This window comes from Leptodactylus fuscus, chromosome 8 (assembly GCF_031893055.1).
Source record: "Leptodactylus fuscus isolate aLepFus1 chromosome 8, aLepFus1.hap2, whole genome shotgun sequence".
Classification (NCBI taxonomy): Eukaryota; Metazoa; Chordata; class Amphibia; order Anura; family Leptodactylidae; genus Leptodactylus; species Leptodactylus fuscus.
In genome coordinates, this window is record NC_134272.1 from 4,526,052 (window position 1) to 4,542,562 (window position 16,511).

At 41.8% G+C, this 16,511-nt stretch overlaps 1 protein-coding gene across 1 annotated transcript; it reads left to right on the forward strand.

Annotated features, from left to right (window-relative positions):
- Positions 1-2,755: 2,755 nt before the first annotated feature.
- Positions 2,756-8,693, forward strand: FOXL3 (forkhead box L3). Its single transcript, XM_075284963.1, has 3 exons — positions 2,756-2,925; positions 4,349-4,517; positions 8,223-8,693. Exons 1-3 carry the CDS (start codon positions 2,819-2,821, stop codon positions 8,691-8,693), a joined length of 747 nt encoding a protein of 248 aa, XP_075141064.1. The 5' UTR covers positions 2,756-2,818.
- Positions 8,694-16,511: the final 7,818 nt, after the last annotated feature.

Consider the following 16,511-nt stretch of genomic DNA (forward strand, 5'->3'; position numbering starts at 1 on the left):
GGGGTGATATGCTGGTTCTGGTGACAGTAACCTATCTATCTGCAGGGCTGGGGTGATATGCTGGTTCTGGTGACAGTAACCTATCTATCTGCAGGGCTGGGGTGATATGCTGGTTCTGGTGACAGTAACCTATCTATCTGCAGGGCTGGGGTGATTTGCTGGCCTATGTGGCCTATATTATGATAATCCCTTTAAGTGTGACTGGGTAGCTTTTACATCATCTGACTTGCTGAGTTCTGCTGCACTGTAAATATATCCCATTTATAGAGTAAATCTCCAGGCTGGTTATAATGACTTAAGAAACTGCATTCGATGCCCTGAGCTATAATTTGTTCCCGTCTTGACTTACATTACACTGTATTTATATTCTCGTATAATTATAAAAGAGCGTCCTAAACAATGAGGGGAAATGGGAAAATCCCGCTGCCTTGTGTAATCGCGCTTGTGTAGCATCAGATCCCCGTGCATACGACAAACCCCAGAGACCTTGATTACTGTGATGACAGTGACAGCTTAATAGGCCGTGTGAGCTCCGCGGCTCGGGGGCCGCCCAATACTTATGGTCTCATTGGAGCCTGAGATCCTGTATTCTAATTCATTGTATGATCTACTGTGTACTTTTAATTCTTCAGATTATGTATTTACACACCGCCACACACTGACAGGGAATACTCGGAGCGCTAGCTAGGTAAGGGATCTTAAAGGTAAAGGATCTTAAAGGTAAAGGATCTTAAAGGCATTATCACACAAATAAATGATAGAAAGAGTCCCAAATGAATATTCACCATTATTTTATAGACCTCCATCATCTGATCGGCGCTGTCACCAGGTGTGATAATCCCACTGACATCCATTATCTGATCAGAGCTGTCACCAGGTGTTATAATCTCAATGACATACATCATCAGATCTGATCAGCTGCATATCTAATCCTCCAACGTGTGCTGAGCTGCATATCTAATCCTCCGATATGTGCTGAGCTTCGTGTCTAATAATCCAATGTATGCTGAGCTGTGTATCTAATCCTCTGACGTGCGATACTGTGTGCTGAGCTGTGTATCTAATCCTCTGACGTGTGATACTGTGTGCTGAGCTGTGTATCTAATCCTCTGATGTGTGATACTGTGTGCTGAGCTGTGTATCTAGTCCTCTGATGTGTGTATCTCAGTTTGTATATCAGTGTTGGATATTAGTGGTGGATACACCTGGAGTAATGCTGTGTGCATGTGGAGTTACCGTGTGTATCGCTGTTGGAATATGAGTGAAAGACTTGCAGGTTTGTATTGGCTAATGCAGGTCATTCCTTTGGGAATACTGTATCTCAGGAATGGTTCGTCCAAGAGAGTTGAGGCCTGGTCTAAAACCTTCCAGGACACCTGATGTATGTGTGTGCCAAACTTGGTAAAGATCAGTCCAATTATATAGTCACGCATAAAGAACATACAGAAATTCATTTTTATAATATAGAGAGAAAGAGATGAGTCCTGTTCCCATCTTGGCCATTCATCACCACGTGTGCAGCTGCGAGTACAAGGTTAGGGAACTTCCTGAGAGGAGTCCAGGGGGTGGGGTCTGAATCTTTTGTGCATATTTATGGCAGTGTGATCGGAATATCCCTTTAAGAATTTTTCATGATAACATCCCTTACAAACAAAATTTAAAAAAAAATAAAAAATCTGCCAACCTATTTTTAAGCCGCTCGTCATTAATTGTCAGCCGGCCATGATTAAATGAATGCCCGCTTTGTAATGTAAATCAGAGCCGTCTAGACAAAGTGATCCGTCCCCAAACTTCTACACGCCTTCCACCGCTTGCTGCACGCCTGCCGCAAAACGCCGCCTGCCAAAACCCAATCCACAGAACTTAGTTGACCTTCCGAAATGCTCCGACATCACACAAAGGCATCAGAGTGTAGAACAACCCCCGACTTCTCCGTTCCCTCTGTCTGTGCCCGCCTGACAGTTGGCACCGATCCTGGAAAATGAACGCGTTGCCTTATCGTCTCCCATTCACCTAGTTTAGGCTCTAACAGGTCGGCCAAAGCTGTTTACACGATACATCCAATAAACACGGCGAGGGGAGAGAAGAACGAGCCCCCTCGTATTGTTACAATTTTGGATACAGAGTCGGAAGGCGATTAAGACTAATTCATCCTCCAGATCAAAGCCCACACACAGGCAGCTCGCGCGGCCTGCAGCTATTTTCCTTTAACTCCGCTTCTTGACAGCGGTCCTTCATATCTACAGCTCACTTCTCTTTTGAAAAAATATTACTCCCTTCTTATTAAAAGAGATGGAATTGCTATCCATTACAGGCCAGGGAACATCAGAGCCTGACGTGGGTACCTGCGAAGGATGCCCTGTTATCAGAGAGGGGCTCGGACGCCACCGTCCCTTTAATAAAGTCTAGAAAAATAATATGTATCGCAGGGATCACATTTGTTTGCTTACAGAGAGGAAAAAAATATTTATCCCCCCCGCACCAACATCTTTTGCGTCTACATCAGGACCACCCAGCGAGTCACATCCAGAGTCAAAGAGTTCAAAGGTTCACAATAGACCCAACCAATTTAATCAAGATTTTTCCTGCCTTCTTTATAACCAGATTGGATGCAAAACTAAATATCCCAACAGACTAGCTGTCTGGGAGTCGAGGAATTTCAAGAGAGCAACCTCATAGTCAAGTCAGAGGGAGGGGAGTAGATGGGGAGCCCGAGCTCACTAGAGCATCCCCCCCCCCTCCTATACAGGAGCTGCAACAAACAGGACCCCGCACAAACACAGAAGCCACATTGCATCCATATTCAGGGACCTGCACTATGTTCGACCATACTCAGTACCCATATAATTGCTTTAACTATGATGGCGATGAATATCCAACCTGCAGCTCCGATGAGGAGAAGAAATGCACCAGACCCGCCTATAGGTAAGGAGAATTATTCGGGAATTTTTTTTAAAAAATTTTGTTTTTAGTTTTTTGATATTTTTGCAAGTGGTCGTTCCTTTTAGTTTCTGTATAATATTAGAGAGTGGCCTCTATTATAATAGTGAGAATAATACTGACAGCGTCTGTACAGCGCTGCAGAATAGGTTGGCGCTATAGAAGTAAGAGAGATAAATAAATGTGCAATAATAATAAAAATAAAATGTATAATCAATATTCTGCAACTATTACTAATAAATCATTAAAAATAATAACAATAAAAGTCACTCAGAAGACAAATAATAATAAGAAGAAGAGTAAGTACTGATATAGAGGATAATGAGAAAAATAATAAGTAATAACAATAAGAATAGTCATTAAGAAGAACCGGAAGAACATCGCAGAGAAGTAACAAATGGTAACAATATATTATTATTATTATTATTATTATTATTATTATTATTATTATTTATATTATTATTATTATTATTATTATTATTATTATTATTATTATTATTATTAGAGATCTTCTAATAATTCTGATTTATGTTAATATATTATTATTATTATTATTATTATTATTATTATTAATCATCATCATCATCATCACAGTAACTTAGACTCATCTAAGGAACATAAAAAATATTGTATATGCTTTACACAAATAATAATAATAATACAAAAAAATTGTAAACATTGTAATCATTTTCCGTGATCTATAGAATATCTCAAGTTATTTTAATTCATTAGGTAAATTATGATTATAAAATGTAAATAATAATAATAATAAGTGAACTCTGAAACATCTCAAATAATTAACATTCTTAGAGTAAATAACAATTTAGAAAGAATAATAGGAATAATAATATCAATAATACAATCATCTTCTGTCCATATTATTACAAGTTTTATTACATTATAATATCCTATGAAGATGACATTACATTCATGAAGATATAAGAAATAATATCCCCACCATATTCTCCGGCGTGTTACATTATGTTACATTATGTTACATTATGTTACAGTTTGGCGTTTTTGATTGGTAAATTAATACATTTTTGTCAGATTAAATGAGACTTGTTCTGACTTATTCCATCTCCTGATATAATATGACTGCATTAGACGCTGCAGAGGGGAAATTGCCAAAAAACTTGATGCGTTTTCGGTTTACCAGCAGTCTTATACTTTATGCCTATTCCAAATGACAATCTCAGCTCTGCTACATCTTACATTTATATTGCATTCTAATATACAGAAGACGTCATCATCTTAAATTGTAGTACAAAGTACATAGTGAGAGACGCTAAACTCTGGCTTCTTGGGCTGGGACTTGTAGTTCCACAGCTACGGATTCCAAACTATATGTATCTACAACTAAACTCCCATCTACGTGATCCGTACAAGTTATGTCCTTGTGTTTCAGCTACATTGCGCTCATCGCCATGGCCATCCAACAAAGTCCTGACAGTAAAGTCACCCTGTCTGGTATATACGACTTTATCATGAAGAAATTCCCGTATTACAGATCCAACCAAAGAGCCTGGCAGAACTCCATCAGGCACAACTTGTCTCTCAACAGCTGTTTTGTCAAGGTAAGAACAAGGTAACATTGTGCAATGAACATGAACAGATCGTGGCATGGAGGGGTTTAGGATTTTATAGACAAATCTTCTACATGAGTCTGATATCATCCTGCAGAAAACAGCGGCGCTAGGGAATCCATGACAATCTCCCCTCTGCTACATCAGCTCCACTACAATGGAAGGGGGATATTCCTTATACTAATATTATAGATACAACAGCAGGAGTATGCTATATACTGTACAGAACTATGCCCCAGCTGCTGCAGAACATCATAATACGCACCTCAGACGCTAAAAGAAGTATTTGCAGCTGCAGTGAGTTATAGAAGGAATAACGCACCATAATGTACAGATAAGGAATATTAGAAGGTTCCTCGGAGTGCTGTGACCTGTACACACCTTATACTGATATATGTTCTTTTTGGTTACTTGTAATATTCTTATAATTTACAGTCAGGGTATATTAAGATAAGATAAGATAATCCTTTAATAGTCCCACAATGGGGAAATTACTATAGATTAGTCATGTTCTATAATACGGCATTGAATGGCGCCCATCGCTACTTTTTATATACATTTATATATACATTTAGGGTAAGTTCACACAGTGGATTTTGTGACGGGACCTGGCAGGAAAAATCCACCTTTGAACTCATCACGTCCTCGGCAGAAAGATTTCCTACTTCATTCACTTCTATGGCAGGTTTGCAGAATCCACCACAAGATTGGGCAGGACGCTACTTTATCCCAATACTTGATTCTCTCAGATCCGAGGAAGATCTTTTGTAGTAGATTCCACCAGAAACATTCTCCCCCTGTCAATTGACCCTCAGAGGTATTTGGGGTACAGCAAGGTCCTATAGGCTTCTATGTGCCGTATTACTTTCTCCGTACTACCTGCAGGTTATAGAGTCGTAATACAGTTGTGTCCATGACCCCTAGAGAGGATAGCCATGTACGCACACGACGCTCAATTCCTCCATTGTGTCTTCTGCTCACCCCATCATGGTCAGGCTATTGAAATGTCATGCCCTATATAGTGACATCACTGCAATACCCTGTGACGGCCGCTTATCTCTTGTGACTTGCCACCCCTATGGACACTACGTTATGGGCAGTGACAATGGATGAGTTTATGGCCATTTTGTAACCATTTAGTTGCAGCAGATTACTGTATCTGGCGTCTTACGTGTGTCCTTGTTGGCTGTATGTGCAGATGAAGCGATTTACAGTAATCCATAGGCACTTACCGCAGCTCAGGGCCACATGTACGGCCAACATCAATGTGTAATGTCACAGTAACATCCAGGAGCTCAGACGCGACCTCTAACCATAAAGGGCGTCTGTCGGATATAAAGCTAAACCTAAGACCTTGCAGAGGAGTCTACAGTTTCCAAATCCAGAAGTCCCAAGTTCCTGGAAATCAAAGTCTTATCCATAAGAAAATGAGGGTAAAGCGCTTGGTTTGGGTCTTACCTTGTCTGGACTTTGGTCTCGGCTCTTGATTCCAGGACAAATCACTTTTCCTCCATTTACCTATGAATAAAACGAAGATTTCTATGAAAATGGGCCCAAGGCTGAACAAGAGAGGAATATTCGGAAACTGTAGGATCGCCTCTACAAGGTGCCGGGATTAGATTTATGGCCGATTTACTGCTGACAGACTCCTCTCATTTAGGGATTCCCACATCTCCTGGTTCCGCTCACAGACCATGACCATGGACCGCACATCACATGACCATGGACCGCACATCACATGACCATGGACCGCACATCACATGACCATGGACCGCACATCACATGACCATGGACCGCACATCACATGACCATGGACCGCACATCACATGACCATGGACCGCACATCACATGACCATGGACCGCACATCACATGACCATGGACCGCACATCACATGACCATGGACCGCACATCACATGACCATGGACCGCACATCACATGACCATGGACCGCACATCACATGACCATGGACCGTACATCACATGACCATGGACCGCACATCACATGACCATGGACCGCACATCACATGACCATGGACCGCACATCACATGACCAGAGACTGTACATCACATGACCATGGACCGCACATCACATGACCAGAGACTGTACATCACATGACCATGGAGTGATTATTATTCACTGGCAGCAAACAGAATGAATGACAACACGCAGAGATCTAGAAAACCACAAGGGATTGATACAGAAAGTAGATTGGGAAATTGTAGAACTTTTTATTATACAAACAATAACATTTATTTGCTGAAACTGGATGGACAATCCCTTTAATAATAATACTACCATTGCATCTTGGGAATGCAGAAATCTTGAAGACTCTCCAACAAGATGAGGCAACCTGACTCCTCATTTGTCATTGACTTGTTAGAAGATAGTCAGGGGATAATCATACACATTAGGGAGAGCGTGTGCCTACATAGGCGTATGGAGACTTACAAGTCATTCCTCCTCCGCTAGGGATTCTGGGTAAAAAATATGCAAATCTATATACCGGCAGCACATTATAGAGCAGGGGGGCCGAGCTATGTGTCATATATGGATTAGTATGAAAGATTCAGTATATAACATCTTACATGGGACCCCGAGTAGAGGAGATTCCAGATTACAATGATTTCCATTGGGGTCCTTCTGATTTCCTTATGACCTCGGCCCCATTAGAAGGATCAGCCCCATAGATTACAATGTATCAGCATTTCTAATCCCGGCCTCTGGATCTCAGCCATAGAATTTGGATTGTTAACGATATACCTTTAATTACAATAAAAAACTTTAAGCAGTCAGATTGTGTCTTAAAGGTGCTTTCAGACACTTTGGGCTTAGGGGAGTGAGCTAAGGTGCAGAAGATTTTTTACTATTATTATCATTATTTGGTCGATTAGAGAATTTGACCTCATGATAAAATGTCATTTCTGATAGGACCGCCCCCATGACCATCACATCATCATCATCATCATCAGAAGTGCAAAGATATAAATGAATCTAAGAGCCGGTCATCTCCTTGTTAGACGTCCTACAGATCCTCGACCTTGAGCCCATATTTCCAAGGCTTTAAGCTGAGACATAATGTGCACGGACCCATCAATCCAATGGATGAGCTTTATTCTCTTTCTAATTATTACTTGAGGTTTTTTATCATTTTTCTCTAATGTTCTATTGAAAAAAAAAATCAAAACCAAAGTAACAAAGTAACAATAATTGTAAAGAAATAATTTCACATTATTACAATTAAAACGTTCCATTAACCTTCTGCCGGGAACATCATTGAGACTTTGTTCAAAAAGTTACAATGTAATGAAAAAAAAAAGGTTAGTCAATGTGAAGTCTCGAGAATGAATCATTGTATCAGGCAGAAATTCTACAATAAAAAATGACGGAAACAAGACGACGCCAAGGCAACCGGTTTTTAGATTAGGATTACTTAGTAATGTATCAGAAGAAATTCTGCGAGGTTACAATGTTTCGTGTCAAATAGACAAACAGTGCAATATTTTATTGGATAACCGAGTATACATGTATTTGTTTCCGAGCAGGGACCTCTGGGATCGGACGACTCTTATCGCAATACCTAGAACACGTTTACCTTTTGGATTGATTTATTTTCCATAAATTTTTTAAATTTTGAAGTTTTTCCCTCCAGTTTTTCCATGCTCAGAATCCTGACTACATCTCCTCTGTATCTACAGGTTCCCAGAACGGAAGGGAATGACAAGGGTAAGGGAAACTATTGGTCTTTTGCTTCGGGGTGCGAGTCGATGCTCGACCTTTTTGAAAATGGGAATTATAAGAGGAGAAGAAGGAGACGAAATATGAAAAAATCCCAGAAAGACAGAAGACAAAGCCTGGCTAAAAACCATCATACTGGAGAATTCACCTTGATGGGATCTTCAGATCAAATATCTGGCGGCCAAGAGAATAGAACTGAACCAAGAACCAGACCGATGGAGTCCGACATCATGTTCACCAGCAACCTCTCCACCAGGCAGAGCCAGTCCAGCTCAGGCCTTGGGAAAACTGAAGAGATCAAATTTAGTATTGATTACATTTTATCCTCCCCCGACCCTTTACCAGTCCTGAGACCTCAACACAATATCCTCGAGAACAAATATCATATTTTGGACTCACAGTCGAGGAGTCTCCATTTCTGGACACTTTGATAAATCCATTTGGTTGGGTCGCTTTGATGTAAATTTTGCATTGAGATATACTAATATATAAAGTAATGCAAAGGGCTATGGATGGCTAAAAGGGTATTCTCATCAGAAGCAATTATTAATGGTGAAGAGTAGAGGTCCGACTCCTGAGACCCCCGCTGATCTTCCAGACTCTTGGCTTCTTAGTGTAAATTGCTGCCGGACATTTTGCATTGAGAGGTAGAGTCCATGATCAATGGGAAATGGGGAGCAGAGTTTCCAGTTCTAGTGACTAGTGGGACCCCAAAGGTTGATCCGTCACCAGTGTAGCATTCATCACCTAGGCATAAGAGATCTGATAATCTGAATAACTCTTTAAGTACTAAATATAACCCAATGTCTAATGTTCCATCCATTGGCTATCCCGGGTTCATGGATGGACGTGTTACTGAAGAAAAAAGTGCTACCTGTGTTAAAGGTTTGTAGAAGTGTATAGAAAGTCCATGTGTGGTCGGGGACCCTCCAGATGGGCCATGTCACCTTACTGCAGATATAGGGTCTTCTCCTGACCAGTTTTGCTCTTGGTTGCTTCATTAAGCCTATGATATATGGCTCTTAATGCTCCGAGAGATGCTTCAGCCAGTTAAGACCCAAAAAACAACCCATCCTTAAGAACAGTCTATTTATTGGGAGCAAAGAGGACAACGGTGCTCCCCAATTCCTCTCCCAGTCATCCAATGTGTTGGACTTCATTTATTGTTCTTATCAAACATGGAGTGAACAGAAAATCCCGGGAACTTCTCGGTGTAACTTCCCAGGGACACTAAGACCTTGCAGCCCTCCAGCATTGCTTGATGACTCTGGTTGTGCAATGTGCGGGGTTCCTGCTGTTTTTTAGACCTTGTGTATGTGGAATTGCTAGGAACGTACAGACGGCTGGTGATCTGGTGCAGAATTCTGCAGTATGTTCACTAGTGCACAGGGTGCCTGAGTGGGTCCAAAGACCCCATTCCACTTAGAGGCACCCCTAATATAAATGGGTCCCTGTTGCAGATTTTGTACTGGGGCTCAGGAGCTTCAAGTTAAAGGGGCTAAAAATATTGATGCCCTATCCAAAGGGCATAAGGGCTGTGTTCATCATTACCAAATTGATAAGGGTCTGACACTCGGCACCCCATCGATTAACTGGCTGATACAGAGAACAGGGCAGGCAGCAGACAGCTGTGACCAGACCCGGTACTGCTGATCAGCTCCTATACACTTGACTGGGAGACAAGATACTGTAACCTGGTCCGGACTCTACACAGAGGACAGCGCTGTCTGCATCCTGCCCCATTCACTGTATATCAGCAGCTGATCTGTGGGGGCGCCGAGTGTCAGACCCTGATATTACTGACTTATCTTTAGCATAGCACATCAATATTTTTAGCCTGGAAACCCCTTTAAGCTTCTGACTCCCTATATACAGTGCCATGGTATATTGTGACGGCGTGAGGCTATTGGACTCGCCCGTTTACACCCCGACATTTTGTGCAATGCTTCTCTATTTATTCCTATATACTGAATAAGCCGCCCGATTCCCATTGGAGCGTACACCATGTATAATATAAAGTAAGTTATTAGATATGTTGTTATTATATAGACAGACATCTATTTTTCTAGGTTATTTTAATGCCAATATAACGTGGCAGCATGTGAGGCCGGACGTCACGTCTGATGTGTGCAATTACAGGTATACGTGTCCCAGTACTTTCTATGTCTTACTATGTAAATACATGACCGTCTTTTTTCACAATATGGACTTTAACTTAAAGAATGTGCCCCCTGCTTGCTGTCACTCATCGGGAACCTTCATTTTTCCGGAAATTCTCTGTTTTGTCCAGACCACAGGATAGGTCATCGGTCTCTGATCGGGTGAGGTCCAGCACTAAGCGGCTGGTCAGGGCCAGAAGCAACTCCTCCTATTCAAGTGATAGTAGCTGCAGTACCCAAGAGTCACCACTATACAGTGAATGGCGCTGCAACTAGAGATGAGTGAGCACTATTGGAAACGGTCGATTAGAACAACACGCACCCATAGGAATGAATGGAATGAGCTGCGTCCATTCATTCCTATGGGTGCGTGCTGTTCAAAACGCTCATCTCTAGTTGCAACACCATCAATCGTAGAGTGGTGATTCTCGGGTACTGCAGCTACTACTACTTGAATAGGAGGCAGAGCTACTTCTGTGCACTGGTTTATGGTGTCCGGATCAGCTGATTCTCATTTTTGAACCTCCATCGATTGGATACCGATGACCTATCCCGTGACCCACCTGTAGGCTCTAATTGTAATGGTAGGATAACATGGCAAATTTTTATCAGAGATCTTAAAAACACAAGGAATGAATCCAGAAAGTATCATGGAAAATTCTAGAAGTTTCCATTACACAATCAAACTTTATTTGTTAACACTGAAATATCCCTTTAAGACTTTGACAGGAGGAGTGACTGAGGGATCTGTTTTACAAGCGCTATTAGTGGGAATGTCCATTAATTTATGACCTTGTCAATGTCTCTGTGGATGTCAATGTCACGATCGCAACGTCTGCTGTCACGACTGTGGTTCTTGTTAAGCTGTTGTTATTTGTGCCATTTAGATAAAGGTTTTTATTCCCAAAATTCTAAGTTGTTTCTTATGTACGGGATTGATGACAAGGGTCGCTAATAAGCATGAAAGCGAGGATCCGGGGTCTGTTGTTTGAATGGACCGGGATCGAACATAGGATCAGTCCCATTCAAGTCTATGGATTATCCAAACCCTGTATTGGGCTGTCAGTCCCATAGAGATTGGATGGGGCAGCGGTGTACATGCTTGATTTACAGTGCGGGTCACAAGACCCTCAGCTGCTTGGTGATCGATGGGATTATTAGTGATATCGCTTAACATCTATCTTCTATAGGATAAGTTGCAATCTGGAGCCTCGCGTTGCAGAAAAGCAGCTTTTTTTTATTGCCGAATTTGTTGCATTTTTTTGCTGCAAAGGAAAAGTGAAATATAAGGGAAGTACTTGCACTTCTCTCTCCTGCTCAATCCATTCCTGGCTTTGGCTTCTAAAAACGCTGCAAACTCTGCAACAAAAAATCTGCTTTTCCGCAATGTGGAGTCTCAGCCTAGAGAAGCACAATTTTTTTTAAGTTCTGCGGCTTCTTAGGAAGGTCCATGATGTAAATTGTAAGGATGATCTTCTTTCTCTGTGAGATATCCATTCCCTTCTGGTCCTCGGCTGTGTCATGTGACCGGGACGAAGACTCTCCACTGACGCAGCATCAATGGCTGACTTTATTAAGAGTGATCCGAGAATAGAAGGTCTACACGGCCAAAATTCATTTGAACTTAAACTTATATAACCATAGGCTTCTATAGGGATCTACAAGGTCCCTTATTATAAACTCGGATATCAAGTTTATTATATACAGTAAATAAGCTCCATATAAGGTTAATATCACAATTGCTCCCTTTATGAGCGGGAGGAGTCCACATGTTATGACAGCTCCATAGCGTAAGTGAATTTATCTTATAGGGGTTGTGCAGGACTTTCTTCTTTCCAGGAAGTGACATCAGATGCGGCATAGCTATGAGATCAATGAACATGATGTCACTTCCTGAGAAGAAGAAGAAAGCAGCCATGTTTTAGGGTTGTGCCCAATCCCTTTAACCTCAGACATAGACTTCAGTTTGATCCAGGTGACCTGGGATTGAAGAATTTGCAATTAAGTGTCCAGATTATGGATGTCTGACACAACATTGGAGGTGACCACACACCTGATTTGGTCCACAGCTATTCAATCCAACCTTCGAATACCTGGACATGCAATTTTGGCTTGGCCATGCAGGAAATAGCAGGGGACAAGGAAATAGTCATCTCTGGTGACACCATATACCCCATAAGAACAAAGGACAAGGTATATGGGAGTCCCACATGGCTAATCTTTCTTTACACCAACATCTACCATTGGTGGACAATCATGATGCGACCATACACATGAGATGGCCAGCTAGTCTTGGCAACAACATCAGGTTTGGTCAATGATCCAACGTGAGACCGTAATGTCCCTGCACCCTGGTATTCATAGACTTGAACGCTTCAATACCTGAACTTTTCGTGTTAGCTACTTACCCGAAAGGAGTTGTCAAGCGTTGAATTGTCCAGGTGTGAAAGAGTCGGAGTCCTGGTGATGCCTGTAAGCCACAAACAAGCTCGGTATATTACATTATTGTAATGTAGTCCTAGAAATGTGCGCACGGAACTGCTGGCCTTTCATTTAGGACGGGATATCAATCATCTTTCACAAAGTGATGGCACAGATTGTGGTTTTCCATCCTGGCAGCCACGCGGTGGTCTTGTACGGAATTCAAGTGAATGGCATTTAATATCCAGCGACATAACACCGGTGCGGGCGCCGTGACCTTATTTAAATGTCGGAGCCAGGAAACACCGATCCCAGCGCAATTAGAATTTCATTCCATATGCCTCTCTTGCAAATCTCCCGATCGATCACTGATATTAACATTAATATGGTATTACCCCTGAGCAAACGTCAGTGACGAGATGGATACGGATCAGCAGCTTTCTATTAGAAAACTCACAGGCTGAGCCATAAGCCGCGCACAGACAAATTAACATAAATTAATGTGTCACACGAGGATCGGCGGGCGAGAGGTGATGGCTGCAAAACCGGATTTAGATACAGATAAACCTGACCTCAGTTATATGGGACCTGCCGAAACATACTCTGCAAGATTCCCTGGAAAAGGTTCCCAGCAAAGCCAATCACAAGAAGTAACGGAGAATAATTGTAACATTTATCAGAACTCTGAAAATTATTATATCGATTGTTACTGAGAAATCATTTAATTGTGTTCAGAGAATAAAAAAAGTTACATAAGAGGAAATTACACCAAGCCGCCAAGGAGTATATAGAAAGGAGCTATATATATATCACACCGCTCAGCTTCTCTCCTCTATCCTATACCCCTATACAGTATATCACAGACATCAGCTTCTCTCCTCTATCCTATACCCCTATATATCACACAGCTCAGCTTCTCTCCTCTATCCTATACCCCTATATATCACACAGCTCAGCTTCTCTCCTATATCCTATACCCCTATATATCACACAGCTCAGCTTCTCTCCTCAATCCTATAACCGTATATATATCACATGGCTCAGCTTCTTTCCTCTATCCTATACCCCTATATATCACACAGCTCAGGTTCTCTCCTCTATCATATACCCCTATATATCACACAGCTCAGCTTCTCTCCTCTATCCTATAACCCTATATATCACACAGCTCAGCTTCTCTCCATCTATCCTATACCCCTATATATCACACAGCTCAGCTTCTCTCCTCTATCCTATACCCCTATATATCACACAGCTCAGCTTCTCTCCTCAATCCTATAACCGTATATATATCACATGGCTCAGCTTCTTTCCTCTATCCTATACCCCTATATATCACACAGCTCAGGTTCTCTCCTCTATCATATACCCCTATATATCACACAGCTCAGCTTCTCTCCATCTATCCTATACCCCTATATATCACACAGCTCAGCTTCTCTCCTCTATCCTATACCCCTATATATCACACAGCTCAGCTTCTCTCCTCTATCCTATACCCCTATATATCACACAGCTCAGCTTCTCTCCTCTATCCTATACCCCTATATATCACACAGCTCAGCTTCTCTCCTCTATCCTATACCCCCTATATATCACACAGCTCAGCTTCTTTCCTCTATCCTATAACCGTATATATATCACACAGCTCAGCTTCTCTCCTCTATCCTATAACCCTATATATCACACAGCTCAGCTTCTCTCCCTCTATCCTATACCCCTATATATCACACAGCTCAGCTTCTCTCCTCTATCCTATAACCCTATATATCACACAGCTCAGCTTCTCTCCTCTATCATATATCCCCTATATATCACACAGCTCAGCTTCTCTCCTCTATCCTATAACCCTATATATCACACAGCTCAGCTTCTCTCCTCTATCATATACCCCTATATATCACACAGCTCAGCTTCTCTCCTCTATCATATACCCCTATATATCACACAGCTCATCTCCTCTCCTCTATCATACACCCCTATATATCACACAGCTCAGCTTCTCTCCTCTATCCTATAACCCTATATATCACACAGCTCAGCTTCTCTCCTCTATCATATACCCCTATATATCACACAGCTCAGCTTCTCTCCTCTATCCTATAACCCTATATATCACACAGCTCAGCTTCTCTCCTCTATCATATACCCCTATATATCACACAGCTCAGCTTCTCTCCTCTATCCTATACCCCTATATATCACACAGCTCAGCTTCTCTCCTCTATCCTATACCCCTATATATCACACAGCTCAGTTTCTCTCCTCTGTCATATACCCCCTTGTACAGCCTTTGCTTTATTTTACTTGCTGCTCCTTATTTACATGCAGTGAATCTTTGGACGAACTACATTTCCCATGATTCATCTGCCAGCTCTCACTCTCCATCTCCACTCACCTCTGCATTGAAATCATAGGTAATGAATCACTGCCACTTCCGTGGTCACGTGCTTATGTGACATTTTCTTTCCTTTCTGAACTGCTCACAGGGAGGGGTAGTGAGCTTGTAAATAAAACATAACACCTGAGGTCAATGACCTGAAAATACATCAGATAAATGGTGCTGAATTTAAGCAGGATGTATATGAGGAAGTGTTTTTAGAAAACTGGTCACACATCCTTGATTTATGCGTGTATGCCATCCCGATTTTTCAGACATTGATTAAATCCAATCTGTTTGTTCAGATAGACACAGACCTGTACGAAAAAACCTAAGCATGTTTGTTTGTTCAGAGACCTCAAACCAATGCAGTACGATGTCCAGAGACATTGAAAGGTATGGGAAGTGTTAAGAAAAAACTGGTTCAAACTTATCAGCCCTGGACAGCACATGGCCGCCAATAAGCGGGGTGCATGACGTATGAACATGTGTTATATCTTAGGATGCATGCACACGATGTAACGCGGCGCTGATTCTTGCACGATAACGTAAGAATCAGCGCTGCAAAACATAATCCCATTGACTTCAGTGGGTTCCGTTTATCGCACGTGACACATTGAAATCAACAGGATTCTGTTTTGCAGAGCTGATCCTTGCGTGAGTTATCGTGCAGGAATCAGCGCCGCGTTACATCGTGTGCATGCACCCCAAAGCTTCACCCACTTGCAGGCTTACTCAACACACTGTGAGTCATAAAGTAGCCGGTTCTTGATACAAATTGTTACTTTCATCTTTTGACAGATGTGCTGATACAAATTGTATGTTTATTTTATACATCTGTTACATAATAAATATGAAACAATTAAGATTTTTGTTTAATTTTTTGTGTGTGAAGCCTATTAGGTCCCGCCTCTCTCAGGGTCTGTAAGGAATATAAAGACATGAGAGACTTCAGTAGGTCCCCGACGGCTAGGGAAACCCATTGGCATGCAGCTCAGGAGTGCTAATGGGGTGACAACAACCACCCTGTCTATTCAGATGTCGTAACTGACCCTGGCATCTGAGGAGTTAAAAGTTATCTCCTGCTATTGCAGCAAAGCATCAGCTGTGATAAACCCCCATAGTGTACAGCAAGAGCGCATGACCACATTGTGACTATTCGGGGCATGATGCTACCTACCTATCATCAATACCAGAATTATATAGCAGGTGAAGCTAAGGAGTTAACGGCGGCCACTTTGTCAGGTGTTAGGGGACCCGATTTACCTGACAGGTGCAGCCCTAGAGTT